Here is a 16,075-nt window from a genome sequence, read left to right as displayed (position 1 = left end):
CAATTAATTCTAAATGAATTTGTTTAACCTGTGTGAAGTCGAAATTATTATATTTGAACAAATAATATATTATATTATTTTCTACTTTTATAGCATCTTAATTTATTTTAGATCTAATTTGAGATAAAACGCTTTTACAAATGTTTTAATTTATTTTAGATTTGATTTATCGAGATTTTTATTATTTGATTATGTAATTATTCTTATAAGAAATTGATCATGCTAAAAACTACAATGGTTAATTAGTAAATTGAAATTATGTTTTATGTTATGCAGGTGACCCATCAACCCGAAAACCTTAGGTTTGGGTCAAATGTCCTGACTCGTTGCGATTTGACGGATTGTTTTCGAGTCAGCAAGCTTCCTGTTTGTATCGGGATCTCAATCCGACACGCGCAACCCATTTCTGACCCGATTACCACTCCTACAAAAGGCTTTTCACTTTTTCCCTGCCAGCTGCAATAAATTGCTCAATTTGTTCTTCAGTACCGTACGATTGAAGGTATGGTTAAAAGCAAAGTTCGTGTGGTAAAATGGTTCAGTGTAGTACTTACCTGCCTTAGTCTTTGTTGAAAATGAAAGAAAAGGCCAAAAAAAAAAAAAAATTTTTGCCATGGCCCTTCCCAAAACTCGTAAATCTAACCCAAATAAAAAAAAACTTGTAAATCTAATTTTGACAAGATAAAACGCCTCATTAGTTAACGAATTTGATAGGAATGGGTTTATAGCCTCTATGAGTGATATCCAAAAAATTAATCATATTCACCCCCTCTTTTACTACCATTAAATTTCTGTACACAAAATCATTGACTGTTTACAAAATTTTGTTAATCTATACGTCGTAAAATTGCTTTAGAAGTAGTCAATTGCCCTAGCCAATCGATTAACTAGATTATGGCCAATTGCTTTAGAAATAGTTATATTGTGTTTGGATTGCATTTTTCATGCGAAAGTTACTGTAGCTATTTGATGTATGCGAGGGAAAAAGGTAATAGAAAAATGTGATTATGGAAAGCGACGTAATTTTTCGACGGAAAACAACAATCCAAACAAAGTTATGCATAAAATCTGCACAAAATGAAAATTTGATAATCATAAGAGCAGTCTAATGTAAATTTATAGTACTAGTGTTAATTTGGAATACATGGAGTGAATATTTGTTTTTTCAGTTCGATAGTTGTACTAATTGATTTTGGAATACAACTCGAAAAGAACCACGCTTGACACTGTACCACTATATATGTCAGTGTTTGTACGTGAAATACGTCGGTTGAATGTCTCCATTAATAAATTAATTAATTAACGACCACAGCAAAGTCTCCAAGTTTTAGGCGTATAAAAGCATTACAAGAGTAATAGATTGGCGGGAGTCTAGTTTGTTTAATTCTCAAATCTGAAATTTTCAGTGGGCGGCCAGTTTGCCCAAAGTTGTCCGCCCGATATAGAGGTTGCGAAACGGAAGAACATTTTACTCCCACTTCACACTAAACTCAAATTTATTTCCCAAATTGCCCTCTCACACAGAACACCCACTCCCCTGTCTCGTTTCACGCACCTTTTCACATCGTGTTCTCTCTCATCATCTTCTTCGTTTCTCTCTCCTCACACTCTCGATGGAGAACCAGAGCCAAAGACGCCATGAACAATTACCATCAAGTTCAGCAGCGAGGAGAAGCTTGAAGAGAAAGCTTGACGAGGATTTCGAGGACGATCGTAAGATCGAAGCTCTCTCCCCTCCCGACGCTCACCAAGATCTCGTCCGTGAGGTTCGCACTCAAGTGCAGATTCTGGACTCTACTTTCTCTTCGATCGAGGCAGATCGAGCCTCCTCGAAGCGCGCCATTCAGATTCTCTCTGAACTCGCCAAGAACGGTAGCGCCGAACCTGCTGATTTCTTGATTTTCATTTCATTTCGTTCTTGTTTAAACATGATTACTGAAAGTTTTGGCTTTTAGGTTAAGATTTCTTGTTCGTTTGATTCGTTTGCGTATTGATCTTTGAGGATTTGTGTTGCTACAGAGGAGATTGTTAACGTGATTGTGGATTGTGGAGCGGTTCCGGCGTTGGTGCGGCATCTCCAGGCGCCGCCGCCGCCAGTGAGAGAGGGAGACAGTGCACCGAGACCTTACGAGCATGAAGTCGAGAAAGGAAGTGCATTCACTCTCGGTCTTCTTGCTATTAAAGTAGGTGCAGAACTTTTGCTCTTCATTTATAGTCGGCTATGCTTGTATTTTCCTTGTGCAATCAGTATGTAATCTGTCTTTTTACACGTAGAAAAATTAATTACAGCAGCACTAAAATTTTTAGGGAACTAAGTAAGCGTAAGCTTTATATAATAGGAGATTTTGTAATTGGTAGTTGAACGCAGTAAAACTTATGTCCAGCATCTGAGATTTTCTAACCTTTTTTGGACTAGCTCTTTGGATGGTCCCAGAAATTTGATTGGTGTAATCTCCTTCACTATTTGTAGACTTTTTATGAGCTTACGTACAGTTTAACAAGAATTGGATTATGCATCGGTAACCAGCTCGCAGAATTTGGCATCTGAGTACAAAATCCTAGTAATAGTTTCACTTGTACTTAATCAAAGCAATGATGGTGAAATGGAAAGTCGCTCTAACTTGTATCAAAAGTTCCCAGTGACCAAGAATTATAATTTAAATTAACTAATTATCCACGGCAAATGGTTACATTTTGTAAGTATGAGGCATTTGCTTAATGCAATAGGCTCTATTATGGTAATTGTATTGCTATTTATCTGTTAAGATGCTTGTCATGTTCTTATTCTCTACATTATTTAAAATTAATGTTCAAGTCAAGAAACAACCCTACAAGATGAGACAAAACCATTAATTAAGAACACCTTTTGAGACATTCATAAACTTTGCAATTATTATTGCTATTATTTTTTTATGCCTTTTTAATGAATTTGCTGCTCAATGTTGCTTTAATTTACAGCCAGAGCATCAACAACTCATTGTAGATGCTGGAGCCCTGCCTCATCTTGTGGACCTTTTAAAGAGACACAGAAGTGGTCAAAACTCTAGGGCAGTCAATGGTGTTATTCGGAGGGCAGCAGATGCAATCACTAATTTGGCTCATGAGAATAGCAGTATTAAAACTCGTGTTAGGTATTTCCTTTTTCAGTCGGAGATGCCTGTTTATTCTAGTATGTCATCCTGACTTAATACTTGTCAATCATATGGTTAGGATTGAGGGTGGTATCCCCCCTCTTGTCGAATTGCTCGAGTTCATTGACACAAAGGTGCAGAGAGCAGCTGCTGGAGCTCTGCGAACACTTGCATTTAAGAATGATGAGAACAAGAATCAGGTTGACGAATAGTCTGGTTTTTATAAATTTATCTTGGCAGTTTTTTTTTCTTTGCTTAAAGATTTATTTTGAATAATTGCAGATTGTGGAATGCAATGCTCTGCCCACACTTATTTTAATGCTTCGTTCTGAGGATGCTGCGATCCATTATGAAGCGGTTAGTTTCCCTGAAAAATTCATGGTTATATTGTGCTTCAAATTTGGTATCTCCAGATGTTGAAGTCATGCCTTAGCTGGCCACTATTGTTAAGATAGCAAATCAATGCCTTCTTCAGGTTGGTGTTATTGGGAATTTGGTTCATTCATCACCTAACATAAAGAAAGAAGTTCTTCTTGCTGGAGCTTTGCAACCTGTTATTGGATTACTTAGGTTAGTCATGATCTTTTTTTAGTCAGCATCATTAGCTTCTTTTTTACTTCTTGTTTTTATTTTAGAAGATTAAATTTCCTATCTGATTTTCAAGGCCATGGATGTTATCCTCTTCAAGGTTTCACTTTCTCACTCTCAGTGTCGTTGCTTTTGTTATATTTTGACTACAGTTCCTGCTGTTCAGAGAGCCAAAGAGAAGCTGCTTTGCTACTTGGGCAATTTGCTGCAACAGATTCAGATTGTAAGGTTGACAAAAGAATAAATTCCCTATATAGCTAGTAGATGTTCTATCAATTACTCTCTTTTACCACTCCTGGTTATTCTTTAGTTTAAGTTCATGTACGAGTTTGCAGGTTCACATTGTTCAGAGAGGTGCTGTGAGGCCATTGATCGACATGCTGCAATCTCCAGATCCTCAGTTACGGGAAATGTCAGCCTTTGCTCTGGGGAGGTTGGCACAGGTAGTTGTTGTTGAAGTTTGTCTTACTACTTGCTCCTTGGATGTTCCTTTTTCTCTGTAGTGTCTATAAGTTTAATAGTTTTCAATGGTTTTGCTAATTGATGTTTCCCTGCAGATTGTTTCCTCTTTTATATTAAGTTACCTGTTGTAGTTTCCTATTCATCCTTCAAATCAATGCGCATTACATGTCTTCTGTGGAATGGAGTCAGTTTTTGTGTGTTTCCTATGTCTGTATAATTTTGGTTGGTTATGTTATGACTACTCTTTTTTTTGCAATGATTGCTAGGTTGATGTCAACTTTTCTAAGAGTATTGTCCTTTGACTTCAAATATTTTATTTCATTTGTTTTGGGGTATTAGGATATGCACAACCAGGCTGGAATTGCTCATAGTGGTGGCATAATGCCATTACTGAAGCTTCTTGATTCAAAAAATGGATCTCTGCAACATAATGCTGCATTTGCACTTTATGGACTTGCAGATAATGAGGTATTTCGGACTTTCTATCAGCCCAGCTGAAATTTTGATTTGTTATTTGAATTGCTTCTTTTACTTTTTTTCACCTGCTAAGTTATGTTTACCACCCTTGTAGGACAATGTTGCAGATCTTATTAGGGTTGGAGGTGTTCAGAAACTTCAAGATGGAGAATTCATTGTGCAAGTCTGTACCAATTTTGCAATTTACCCACTAGATTTTCTCTCTTTCTGAACTGATTTTACAGTTATATAGCATGTCAGCTGAAAGATTTGAATTGGTTTTAACTTTCTTGCCTTCTGCTGACATAGAATTCTTTTAAATGCAGCCAACTAGAGATTGTGTAGCAAAAACGTTGAAGAGATTAGAGGAGAAGATCCATGGGCGAGTGAGTCCTTTTTGGTAGAGTCCACTTTAGATGTTGATGTCAATTTGAACAATCTAATTTCTGATTTTAGGTGTAAATGGAATTATTGATTACATTCAGAATTTTGGCTATCTATTGGCCAAGCCATTGAATGTCATTTACTTGCTGCAATGGATTTTCTAATTTAGAACAGCTTAATTTACAAAGTCAATGTTGTTGAGAGGTAACCTGAATAACACTATTATGTTTAGAACAATGGGGACAAGTTACTATTGATAGTTGGGAGTTTATTGCAAGCATTTTGGTCATGCTTTCATAGGAATTAGCATCTGCTTTATTTGTTGTTATGAATCTGCCCCTCTTGATTACTCCTGTTTTAATTGGTTATATATAACTCTGCAGGTATTGAGCCATTTGTTGTATTTGATGCGTGTTGGAGAGAAGGTTGTACAACGACGCATTGCTTTGGCCCTTGCCCATCTTTGTTCTCCAGATGATCAGAGAACAATTTTTATTGATAACAATGGTAATTATCTGTTCCAAAAGCTTTGTAAAATGGTTCATATAGACTTTTGAGAGTCCATTTTTATTCTTTTATATGCAGGTCTTGAGCTGCTTTTGGAGCTTCTTGAATCGACGAACTTCAAACACCAACGTGATGCCTCTGTTGCTCTGTACAAATTGGCTAGCAAAGCTAGCACACTTTCTCCTGTTGATGCTGCTCCTCCATCACCGATACCCCAGGTGAGTTGTGGTGGTTTATTTATCCCTGCCAGTTTCAGCTCATGGACTCACCAATAGCTCAATTGACATTGCTTAGCTTGTTGGAATTTCTGAAGGCTATATCTCTCCTGTGCTGTTTCTATGTCTCCTTGTGGTGATGGAAAAACCAGTGTCATTTCAGTAATTGATGTTTGTGTGTTATTAATATAAAATTCTGATGCCTCTATTGAACTGTCACAAAAAGAGGATCTACCAGTGGTGTTGATGAGGCCCTCTGGATTATCCCTTTCAATATTGATGAAACTGTTTTGTTTCAATATTGTATAAAGTTCTGTACAATCACTGAAGCACTAAAGTTCATGCTTATACCTTGTCATCGATTCTGAAAAGGATTTGATTTCCTATCTAATAGTGTGAAGTTGCAAACTCTAAATAGTTCACCATTCTGCCTGGGTGAGATTTGACAATTTAGCCAATCATGTTGTCATTTGTTGTTGCAGGTGTATTTGGGAGAGCAGTATGTAAATAATTCTACGTTGTCTGATGTCACATTCTTAATTGAAGGTAAGCTAACATGCTGTGCCTCTGGTGTTTTTTAAATATGTTCTTGTTAATCAGTTTTTCTGATTGCTGTTGTCTTCACTTGTTAGGGAAACGGTTTTATGCTCATAGAATTTGCTTGCTTGCTTCTTCTGATGCTTTCAGAGCGATGTTTGATGGTGGTTACCGGGTGAGTTTAATACTAGTTTGAAAATTTATTTGTTTTGCAATTTTGTTTGTTGAAATGCCGAAGTCATGCCCAAACCGTTTTAAATACAATGTTGAAACATATTCCTGTTGGTTGCTCAACAACGGCTCTTTTGGATGTCTGAGCATAGATTTGGTCATTGGAATCTGTGCAAGCTATCTAGATATGTATTGACACATGATTTGTCCTTCAGGTTGATTCGCTGAAAATTATTTTAACAGTGTTCTTAATGGTGTTGTAGGAGAGAGATGCCAAAGATATAGAGATTCCTAATATTAGATGGGATGTTTTTGAGTTGATGATGAGGTGTGTCTTTCTTTAGCAAAATTTTTCAACTTCTCTTTAAGTTGAAGGAAACTATGAATTTGCAAAATGCTATATATGCTTACATTCTCTGTTGCAGGTACATATACACTGGATCAGTCAATGTCAATTTGGATGTGGCACAGGATCTTCTGAGAGCTGCTGATCAGTATCTTCTGGAGGGCCTCAAACGATTATGTGAATATTCAATTGCTCAAGTAAGTTCAATTTACAAGAGGAATATCTCTCTTGGGCCTGTCATATATTAGGTCTGATGGTTTCTTCTTGTGTTTGGAAGGATATCTCGGTGGAAAATGTTTCTTTGATGTTTGAGCTATCAGAGGCATTCAATGCTATGTCATTACAGCATGCTTGTATACTGTTTATCCTCGAGAACTTTGACAAATTAAGTCTCATGCCATGGTATGGTACTATCGCCTCCTCTCTCTGACTCTTCCGGTAAAGAATGCTTGATAGATTTATTACCATAAAAAGTTAATTAAAAAAATTGATAGAAACTGAAAAGTGCTTGGTTCCTGCAAGTCTTACTTAGGAGTGTCTTCGAAGTGGTTGGCTTGAAGTTGTCACCACTTGGAGGTTTTGCTACTGGATTGCGTGTTGGGTCTTGAACTGATTGCATCATGCTCTGCTGTCAACGATAGACACTGCAAACTAATCAAAATGAAACTACAGAAAATAAGTGGCACAAAGGCCTTCACTATTGCCTTTTCAATCTATAAGCAAATGTTGATGCCTTATGGGTTTCAGGTTTTTTGAGCTGCAGGTATTCGCATCTGATCCAACGCATTTTACCAGAGACACGGCAGTACTTCTTAAAGGCGCTTATCCGGCCTACCCAAGCTGAATTACGGAGATAGATATTGGGCCAGTTTTGTTCTTTGACTTAGTTGTGTTGACAGAGAAAAAGAATGTACAGATGGAATAGGTGAAAGCAAACCATTGATTCTCTTGATCTGGATGCATCGGCATTTCATGGTTGAATGCAATCTCCAGAATTTGACTGATTCATTATCACTGCACAATTGGCAGTTGTGAAGTCTCTCAGATAGAAGTGCACAGCTGAGGGAAGCAGAGGAGCCTTCAAACAGAACTGTATTTGGTTAATGTGAAGAATGTACCTCGCACAAGCTGAACAGCCAAATGCATTTTGTACCTGAAAAAAGCTATATATATATATATTAAAAAAAAAGCAGAATGGTTTGGTAACTTCATGGGTGTTGTCTAATAAATTAACAACTGTGTGATTGACAAGCTGAATTGGCTCTTATTTTTAAATATTTAAATGTGAATACGATTTGCGAAAGGATTAGAAGGGCTAATTTCTTAGATTATATGTAAAAAAAAAAATATCGCACAAATGTATGTATGACAGGGAGGTTTTCTAAGCAAAGAATGAATTTTGCAGGGCTTTTTGATACTTGCTGAATTTTTTGTGTCAGTCGCAGCCGTCAGGGTGTGTCAGCCACAGCTGTGCATAGTCAGCACGGCTGCACAGCTGCGGCTGTCATACCTTGACGGCTGCAGCCCCTGTCGGATGACTTTGGGCGTAAAAAAAAATGGCTTTAGGGTTTAGGATTTTTGGGTTAGGGTTTTTGCTTTAATGTTTTAGAGTTGGGGTTTTAGGGTTTGGGGCTTTTGCTTTCAAGGCATACGAAGTCTGTTTTGCAAGTTGATAGCAAAAAATGACTAATTGTAGTATTTCAAATTAATAACAAAGTCAACGCTATTTTTTATTTAGTTTTATCTGTAAATCAGTAAAACATTATTAAATTATGACAAGGGTTTTTCCTTTTTTTTTTTTGTTTTTTGTATATACTTAAGCTAATCAATGTATTTATTTTTAAAAATACTCTGACTTCGGGGCTACTTTAATAGAAAATAAAAAAAAAATTCTACTGGACTTACATTTGGGAGTTATTCATGGACTAAGATTTAGCCTTCATAAGTGGGTAGAGTATAGTCGTGTTTAGATTTTAAATTTAATTACTTTAGTTTTGAGTTGGACTTACTCGTATATTTCATTTGGGCTTACATTCATTGTATTAGAATCACGTAAGCAATTTCTGTTTTGATCAGATGCCTTAGCCAAATGTCCAAAATTGTTATGGAACTCAGATTGGGTTAAAGAATATGGAGCTCTTTTTTGTTTTTATCTTTCCTTTGTTTTTCTTTTAATGTGTAGTTTTAGATATTTTATGTGTTTTAGGCATTCTTTAAATTTGTAAAAATTTTATTATGTTCTTATGCTTACTGATTTTCATATAAGTCCATAAATTATATTTATAATTTGTCCCCTAACATTTGCATAATTATGCCAGGGTCTCAACATTTGCAAAAAATGGATATAATTTCTCATTTTTTGAGTCCTGGCCTTTCTTTATGATGTTAATGTGTATTTTGGTGAATTAATTTTGACTTTTAAGGTATAATTAGGGGTTTAAGTAAATTTATTAAGTTTAGGATCTGATATAATTTAAGCCTACTTATGAAACTAGTATGAATACTCTTTTGTTTGTAGATTTGTAAATCACTTTGGTAGTCTAATTAGCCAAAATTTCCTTCCGTCACATGGGTTTTGTCAGCCTTTGGCAGTCGCATGACAAATGCTGGCAAAGGCTGACAAAGCCCTTTTTTTTTTTTTTTTTTTGACCGCTTGTCCCCAGCCGTGCTGACTGGACACGACTGGGGACAGGGTGATTTAAAAAAAAAATTTTGTGGGCCGCTTAGTGTACTGAAATTGTTGCAGAGGTTCTGCACAATTGATCCTGCTGCCATGTTGAGTATAGATTGAGAAATAGAAAGTGTCAGAGATACATTTGTGATGTTTTTTTTTTTTACATATATTCTAAGAAATTAGCCGATTAGAAGACAGCAGCATTAACTGACTTAGCCAAAGGAAAACCGAGGAAAATCAGAAATAGAGGGGACTGACAATCAGATTGCGGCCAAAGAGGATGTGAGAGCAATGCCTCGTACGTTGTAATCTTTATGGTTTATCTGTGAAAGCTATCATCGTTTGGCGCCAAAAAAAAAAAAAAATTGAAGAAGAACATTTGGATGGCGTTGTGGGAGGATTACATTAACGGTGATTTTGACCATGAGAGTGCAGTTTATGTTGATAGGATGAGATGAGTGTGATAGTTGTCATTGTCTCGTTTTTTTTCTACGGTCTCTATCTGATAAAATCCTACTCTCGTTTATGTTGTGCAGCCTTTATCGCTATTTATGTTGTTTAGTACCACTCTTTTTAATTTTCATTTTGTACCGATAAGCATATTAAAAGATGGGATGTAGCCAGTATAAATTGTTGAATTATCTTTCACCCCCTAATGAAAAGTTTAAGTTTCTGTAGCCGAAGAATTGCTAATCCCTTGTAACGTGTCCTTGGCCCTCACATAAGTCATTTTGTCATCTCCATTTAATCAAGAGCTGTAGGCCCAAACCATTTAGTATATCCTTATACTATATAAGAATGAGTTTAGAGCTTGAATTTCAACTGCAAAGGTGGGGTTTTTTTAGAAATGCGAGAGTGTTTGAAGTGCATTTAGAGTATTGAATGTGAATCATTATAACTAATTTAGTTTTGTTGTAATTACTTGGATGTCCTTTTAAACATTTAAAGCTAGGGGTAAGTTTGATATGTGACAGTGTTTGATATCTGCTTAAACATTGGGTACAACTGAATTCATCTTGTGTTTTAGTGAAATTACATAAAAGCCTTTCTAATCATTTAATTGTATTAATATCTAAATCTTTTAATTTCTTAAAGTCTTTCTCATCAGTTATTTGCAAAGTTATGATATATAGATGTTAAGACACAATTAATGTCAATTAGTAAAGAAGTCTGATTTCTCGACCGTTACCATAGTAACCCCCATCTATTCAAATTCATTTCATTTACTTATAGATTTTGTTCCACCACAATCATGCAACATATTGAATTCGGATGTTGCTATATTAGCTACTCCTCTTCCCCATTTTATAACACCTTTTTTAATAGGTATGTTTTCTTTAATCAATCTACTTTTTTGTTGTAAAAAATCTGTACTATTGCAAGTTGTATGTGCAATAATTTTTCAGTATTTTAATTCAATTGTCCATGTTAGACAAGTTTGATAAGGAAGAGACCACACTTGTTAATTGTTATTTATGGTTTAAAATAAATTTATCATCATAAATTTTTCCATTTATAGATTGCTTCTACTTCTTTTGTTGTTTTAACTATTAGTTAGGCTAATTTTCAAATCGTTTGCTACTTTATTGACTATTCCATTTAGACAATTTTTCACTTGATCTGATTTGCCAATATGTTTAACTATCTACTTAAAACTATTTAGCTACAAATCTAAAGTATGTATCTTATTACTTTTAATTGTTTTTCTTGAATTGAGTGGATTAAGATGCTTTAGTACTTTTTTGAGGTAATTATTCCTCTAAATTAGCATGTTAGTTGTTGTATATCTTTGCAACTAATACAAAACTGATATTTCGTGATTGTAACCCTTATCGAGAAGGAGATGCTTTGTTATATGTTCTAAATCATATAATAAATTATAATTAATTGCTTGCTCAATGTGAAGACCTTGTGATGATATATGTCTTTGGAATCAATATAAATTCAAGAATTTGGCTTGCGAGAACCGAAATTCCACTAGCAATGATTTCTTCAAGTATGCTAATTGTTCAAATCTCACTTATATGACAAGATAATGTGGTGGATTTCCCTCAAATCAAGATCAAATTCAAACTAAATAACAAATTTTAATATCCCTAAAATGCACGAGCAGATATAAATAGGTCTTTTATTATAGTAGGTTAGATGCAAAGTAGTTAATCATATCTTATAATTATGTTTTATTGCATATTATATTTTTTAACTAAATATATAACTTATGATTTTTTTTATTTATAATATCACATCATAAAATTGTTATACTTCAATTTTTATACTAGAAAATGCCAAATAATAATTATTAACCATCTTTAATTATACGCACTAAACTCCCACGCGTTGCGTGGGCTTTTCCCCCTAGTAATTACAATAACTTTGTCTCAAACATTTGAGAAACTTGGGACTAGCTTTTGGTATTAATAGACATCAAAGAAATACAGAAGGGAAGAGAAAAACTCAAACCATTAGATTGTCGTCTACCATTCTGGCAGTGCGAATTAAATGCACTGCTCTACGTAAAACAGCACGTTCTGTACAGCACAAAAGAGAACTCTGGAAATAAACCGAATTTTCACACAAGAAGAATCATCACTACAGCTGCAAAAAACATGGTACTAGAGAAGAATATCTTCAAAGAAGCAAGGACGATCTAGAGCAACCCAAATTTTATTTACTAAAGAATGATCTTTCATATTGATAACCTTTGACTCGTGGCAGCAAATTCAAGCTGGTGTACTAGCATGAAACTGTCAAGAATGTTATATAGTTCCACACAATGAAAATCTTCATCTAGCAGCTGTAGCACAAGTCGAATCTTCGTTGTTTGGCCAACTGCCCTTTATTCCGCATGCCTGAATTGAGCGTTCGATCTGGACACCTCCACTACCTTCCATTTCCAACAGCGCACAGTACTTTCCGAAGGTATCACTGCTTACAAAAAGCTGAAAACCCACACCAAATAAAAACTTGATTTCCAACTTGTTCAACTCTAATGTGCTCACACCTCCAACTCTGGCATAATATGCATTATTGTAAAACCTGAATGTAACATCAAATCAGAAATTACCAAAGACAAATAAGCCAAAAGTAACAGGCGCAGGGAGATTAGTCTGGCAAAATTGGGATACTCCCTGTGTTGAAAAAAAAAAAAAAGCCAAAAGTACAGCGCAAGTTAAAAAATAACAGAGTTACAATATGCTCTGATGAAACAGTGAGAGGCAACGAGTTGTCCTCAATTGAAAGTCAAGTTCTCCAATTAAGAACGGAATTATAGCTTAATAACACTCCTTTTCAATGGATTGTCTTGCTTTCCAATCCGTTGTGAAAATAATGGACAAAAACCACAGACCATTCCTTTCAATATCTACAAGGAAAAAAGTAGTAATGGCACCCCATGCTCCACTATCCCCCAACATTTTGATAAGATTTGGTGGGCTCCAGAAGTCTTTCAACTCTTTCTGAAATCTCACGCTTAGAGAGTCAAAGCCATTTAATTTCAAAGCAGATCAATTTCGTTTCTAGGAAGCAAACAGATAGGTAGAATATATCGGAAACTGCTTACATTATGAGTTTGAGTAAACTTACGCATCATCAATATATTTTGCTGCCACCATGACACTGGTGATGAGAAGGCGGTGAACATTAAGAGAAGTTACAACAGCATTGGTGCGCTTAATAAATCTCTCCACATAAATATATGCAACAATGAAGCAGGAAGGGCTGCAGCATGAGTACTTAAAAATTCGTTCAATGTATAGTCCAATGCCTAAAGAGGGTGCTTTTGAACCGTGAAATATCGTAATAACGTCTTTAGTTTGTGTAGTCTCAAGAAACCTTTCATTCTTCTCAACAGACCTCTCAAGAAGCGAGGACAGATATGATAGCAGTCGGGGTTTTCCTGTACTTCCCTTCCCAGATTCTCCGAGCCCCAGTCTTAAGTAAGTCTCGGAACACGCATTCTCAGTTTTAAGAGCCAATGTTTCCATGACCAGAGAGAAACACTGCAACAAAATGACACTAATGAATGCGAGTTCTAAATATAACACACTACTTCATGGAGAAAGGAGAGAATTATGAAATGTTTTCAATATATAACTGGAAGTGGATCTAGTTCATGTTCATATTCAAAACTGCATTTTCAAACAGCATATCAAGCCGGATGGATGCAGAAAATGACTTTCAGCATGAAAGAAATCATTTTTTGGTCATGGGGTAAATCACCTCATGCAAACATCAAACGATGATTCTGAATTCCAAAATATTGGATTGTAGGCACACAGCAGACTCCAGAAACTAGTCAACGCAAGACCACTTGTACTCCTAAAATTCCAGAATGGAAGTTTAAATAAGACACCCAAATCAACTTTGTTACAAGCAAAAGCTCCCGAAAATCTAGAAACTCAATTCATATCACCCAATTTGTTGAAGATACATATTACAAATGATCCAAAAACAAGTAGTTCTAGGTCAGGAGACCATTCTACTATAATCCATTTTATCATTTCTTTCTTTTCCAAATGTTATATCTACCAAATATAGAGTTATGGCTCCATTGATCACCATAACGGAGTACACTAGGATTTCTTCCTCAGGAAATAACCTATTTTGTCTTTTCTTTCCTTTTCCCACAATCCACGTTTATGTAGAATTCTGGCTAACCATGTACCACTCCTTTAATCATAGGAATCAAGCACAAGGACTGCATGTGGACCTAACAACTAGATAAACCAACGAACAAAAGGAGGCATTTTCAATGAAAAAGAAAGATAAAAACACCAGCAATTTTGTTAGAGCGAATAAATCAGACTGAAAGTTAACAGCAACGACACCATAAACTCTCACTTCTGTAGAACAGATATCAGTGTGCGAGCAAAATCGTTTATGAAGTTTTCCTGTCAAAATAGCAAAAGTTTGAATGAGCTAAAACATGTGATTGGGTTAAAATATTACGGACACCATCCCATTTTACTGAACCTCCATTAATTCTCAATGCCCAGGAAAAGAGAACAAAGTTTTTCTTACACTCTGTCATGGCAATAGTCTTAAATTCGCTGCTACTTTTATCTCAGAATGCTGCCAGTCAAAAACACACACACGCACTCAACCGCTCTCACATAAACTACAAAAGAACAGGACAACCTTCCTAAAACTTTGAACAAGTTTAAACAGAGGTTTAAAGGAATCATATTAATTTATGATTATATAGGAGTACGGGAAATTCTAAACTTTCCCCTTCGTTACCATCTGTTGACTTCTACCAGGTTTCCCATTCTGGATGCGCTTTAAAGTATTCTTGAAATTTTTCTACCAGGTTTCGCATCTGACTCCTTGCCAGAAATTCTTCACAAACACCATCCGGATAAACAACTTAGCAAGAAATGTAGAGTCTTTATTAACTCTACAGCCTCCAGGGTGGAGTAGTAAAGAAGCAAATCTAACCGGCCAATGGAAGAGATAAAGCAAAGCTCGCAAGAACATTTAAATAAAAAAAAAAAAAGAGGCCCATTAACAAATAGCGCTCCCCAAGATGACCCGCATTAACCGTCAAAGAAACCCCATTCAATATGAAGAAATTAAAACAATTCCAAACGCATATGGTGTGAAGAATGAGAGTAGCTCACACAAATTTTGGAGAGATCTGATATCTGAATCTTCAGTTCAATCTTCCACTACGTGAGGAGAGCACCATTCACGATGATGACAGGAAACAGATACTCGAGTCACAGCATTAGGAAAAGAGACAGAGACAGGGAAACAGAAGAGAATAAGCAGCTCTCTCTGTTTCCTGTCTCTGAGAGAGGAAGGTACTATACCCGCTGGAGCACAACCCCACTTTTTTGGTCTCTACATGGTTTTTTTATATGCAGGGCAAAGGCTTAAAAAGGAGGATTGATTATTCAATGAACACGCAAGTGATACACCTACAGTAATATTTCTTTCTTTTCTTCCTCTGTTTCCTTTTCTCCTTTTCTTTCTTTTTTCTGTTCTCTACTTCCGAGTTGGTTGTCTTTTAGGTAGCTTCACATGGAAAATTAAACTTCTCTCTCTCAACTCCCCAGATCCCATTAAAATTTTATTGCAAAGGTAAAAACTACTGTTGAAAACCCCATCTACAATCAAAACTTGGATCCGGTTTTTTCAACCCATTTCGGCTCTCTCATCATCTCTCTCTCTCTGTAATGTTTATGGAAGCAAAGCTGTCGGTGGTTTTCTTTTCCTTTTTTTTTTTGTCCAACTACTACCAGTATTTGTGTCGTAATCGGCTTCATTGCTACTGTTTTGCAGTGTTAGCAGCAGAAAACCATTTCCAGGCGTGGGCGTGGGCGTGGGCGTGGGCGTGTTGCGTTGCTCTCATCCCTACGTCATTTTCTACTCTCTTTTTACACAATTTGATTTGTTCTGAAATTTGATCACCGACAAGTATTAAAGCTAAAGAGTGGGATTCCATCTAAACATGAAAAAAGACATATGCGATTATTGTTTTCAACTGCAAACACACATTTTAGTACTGCGAGAACGGAACTAAAAGAGGGTTTTGTATTTTGCCTCTCCGACAATAACCCGTCAAACCACAATTTACAGTGCATTACAAGATTTCTGGAAGCAG

General features: G+C 35.9%; 2 protein-coding genes across 4 annotated transcripts; one reads left to right on the top strand and one right to left on the bottom strand.

Moving 5' to 3' along the window:
* Positions 1-1,481: 1,481 nt before the first annotated feature.
* LOC140015527 (ARM REPEAT PROTEIN INTERACTING WITH ABF2-like) lies at positions 1,482-8,003 on the top strand. 2 transcript variants are annotated; one of them, XM_072068191.1, is made up of 19 exons: positions 1,482-1,872; positions 2,020-2,183; positions 2,959-3,131; positions 3,211-3,331; positions 3,414-3,488; positions 3,607-3,701; positions 3,872-3,947; positions 4,055-4,162; positions 4,521-4,649; positions 4,753-4,821; positions 4,964-5,023; positions 5,405-5,528; positions 5,607-5,746; positions 6,226-6,289; positions 6,376-6,455; positions 6,715-6,779; positions 6,877-6,994; positions 7,075-7,199; positions 7,561-8,003. In XM_072068191.1, the coding sequence occupies exons 1-19, from the start codon at positions 1,614-1,616 to the stop codon at positions 7,652-7,654; spliced, it is 2,139 nt and encodes a 712-aa protein (XP_071924292.1). In that variant the 5' UTR covers positions 1,482-1,613; the 3' UTR covers positions 7,655-8,003. The 2 variants fall into 2 exon arrangements, with proteins under 2 accessions (XP_071924292.1, XP_071924285.1); XM_072068184.1 differs by having other exon boundaries at positions 7,545-7,820.
* Positions 8,004-11,912: 3,909 nt separating this feature from the next.
* LOC113716563 (cyclin-P3-1-like) lies at positions 11,913-15,748 on the bottom strand. 2 transcript variants are annotated; one of them, XM_072068180.1, is made up of 4 exons: positions 15,090-15,748; positions 13,690-13,788; positions 13,054-13,469; positions 11,913-12,507 (listed from the first exon to the last, which is right to left on the bottom strand). In XM_072068180.1, exons 3-4 carry the CDS (start codon positions 13,452-13,454, stop codon positions 12,255-12,257), a joined length of 654 nt encoding a protein of 217 aa, XP_071924281.1. In that variant the 5' UTR covers positions 13,455-13,469; positions 13,690-13,788; positions 15,090-15,748; the 3' UTR covers positions 11,913-12,254. The 2 variants fall into 2 exon arrangements, with proteins under 2 accessions (XP_071924281.1, XP_071924278.1); XM_072068177.1 differs by lacking the exon at positions 13,690-13,788 and having other exon boundaries at positions 15,090-15,744.
* Between the last annotated feature and the right edge of the window lie 327 nt (positions 15,749-16,075).

This window comes from Coffea arabica, chromosome 1e, assembly GCF_036785885.1.
Source record: "Coffea arabica cultivar ET-39 chromosome 1e, Coffea Arabica ET-39 HiFi, whole genome shotgun sequence".
NCBI lineage: Eukaryota > Viridiplantae > Streptophyta > Magnoliopsida > Gentianales > Rubiaceae > Coffea > Coffea arabica.
Note: the sequence above shows the minus strand (reverse complement) of the source record. Positions and strands in the feature narration are given on the sequence as shown.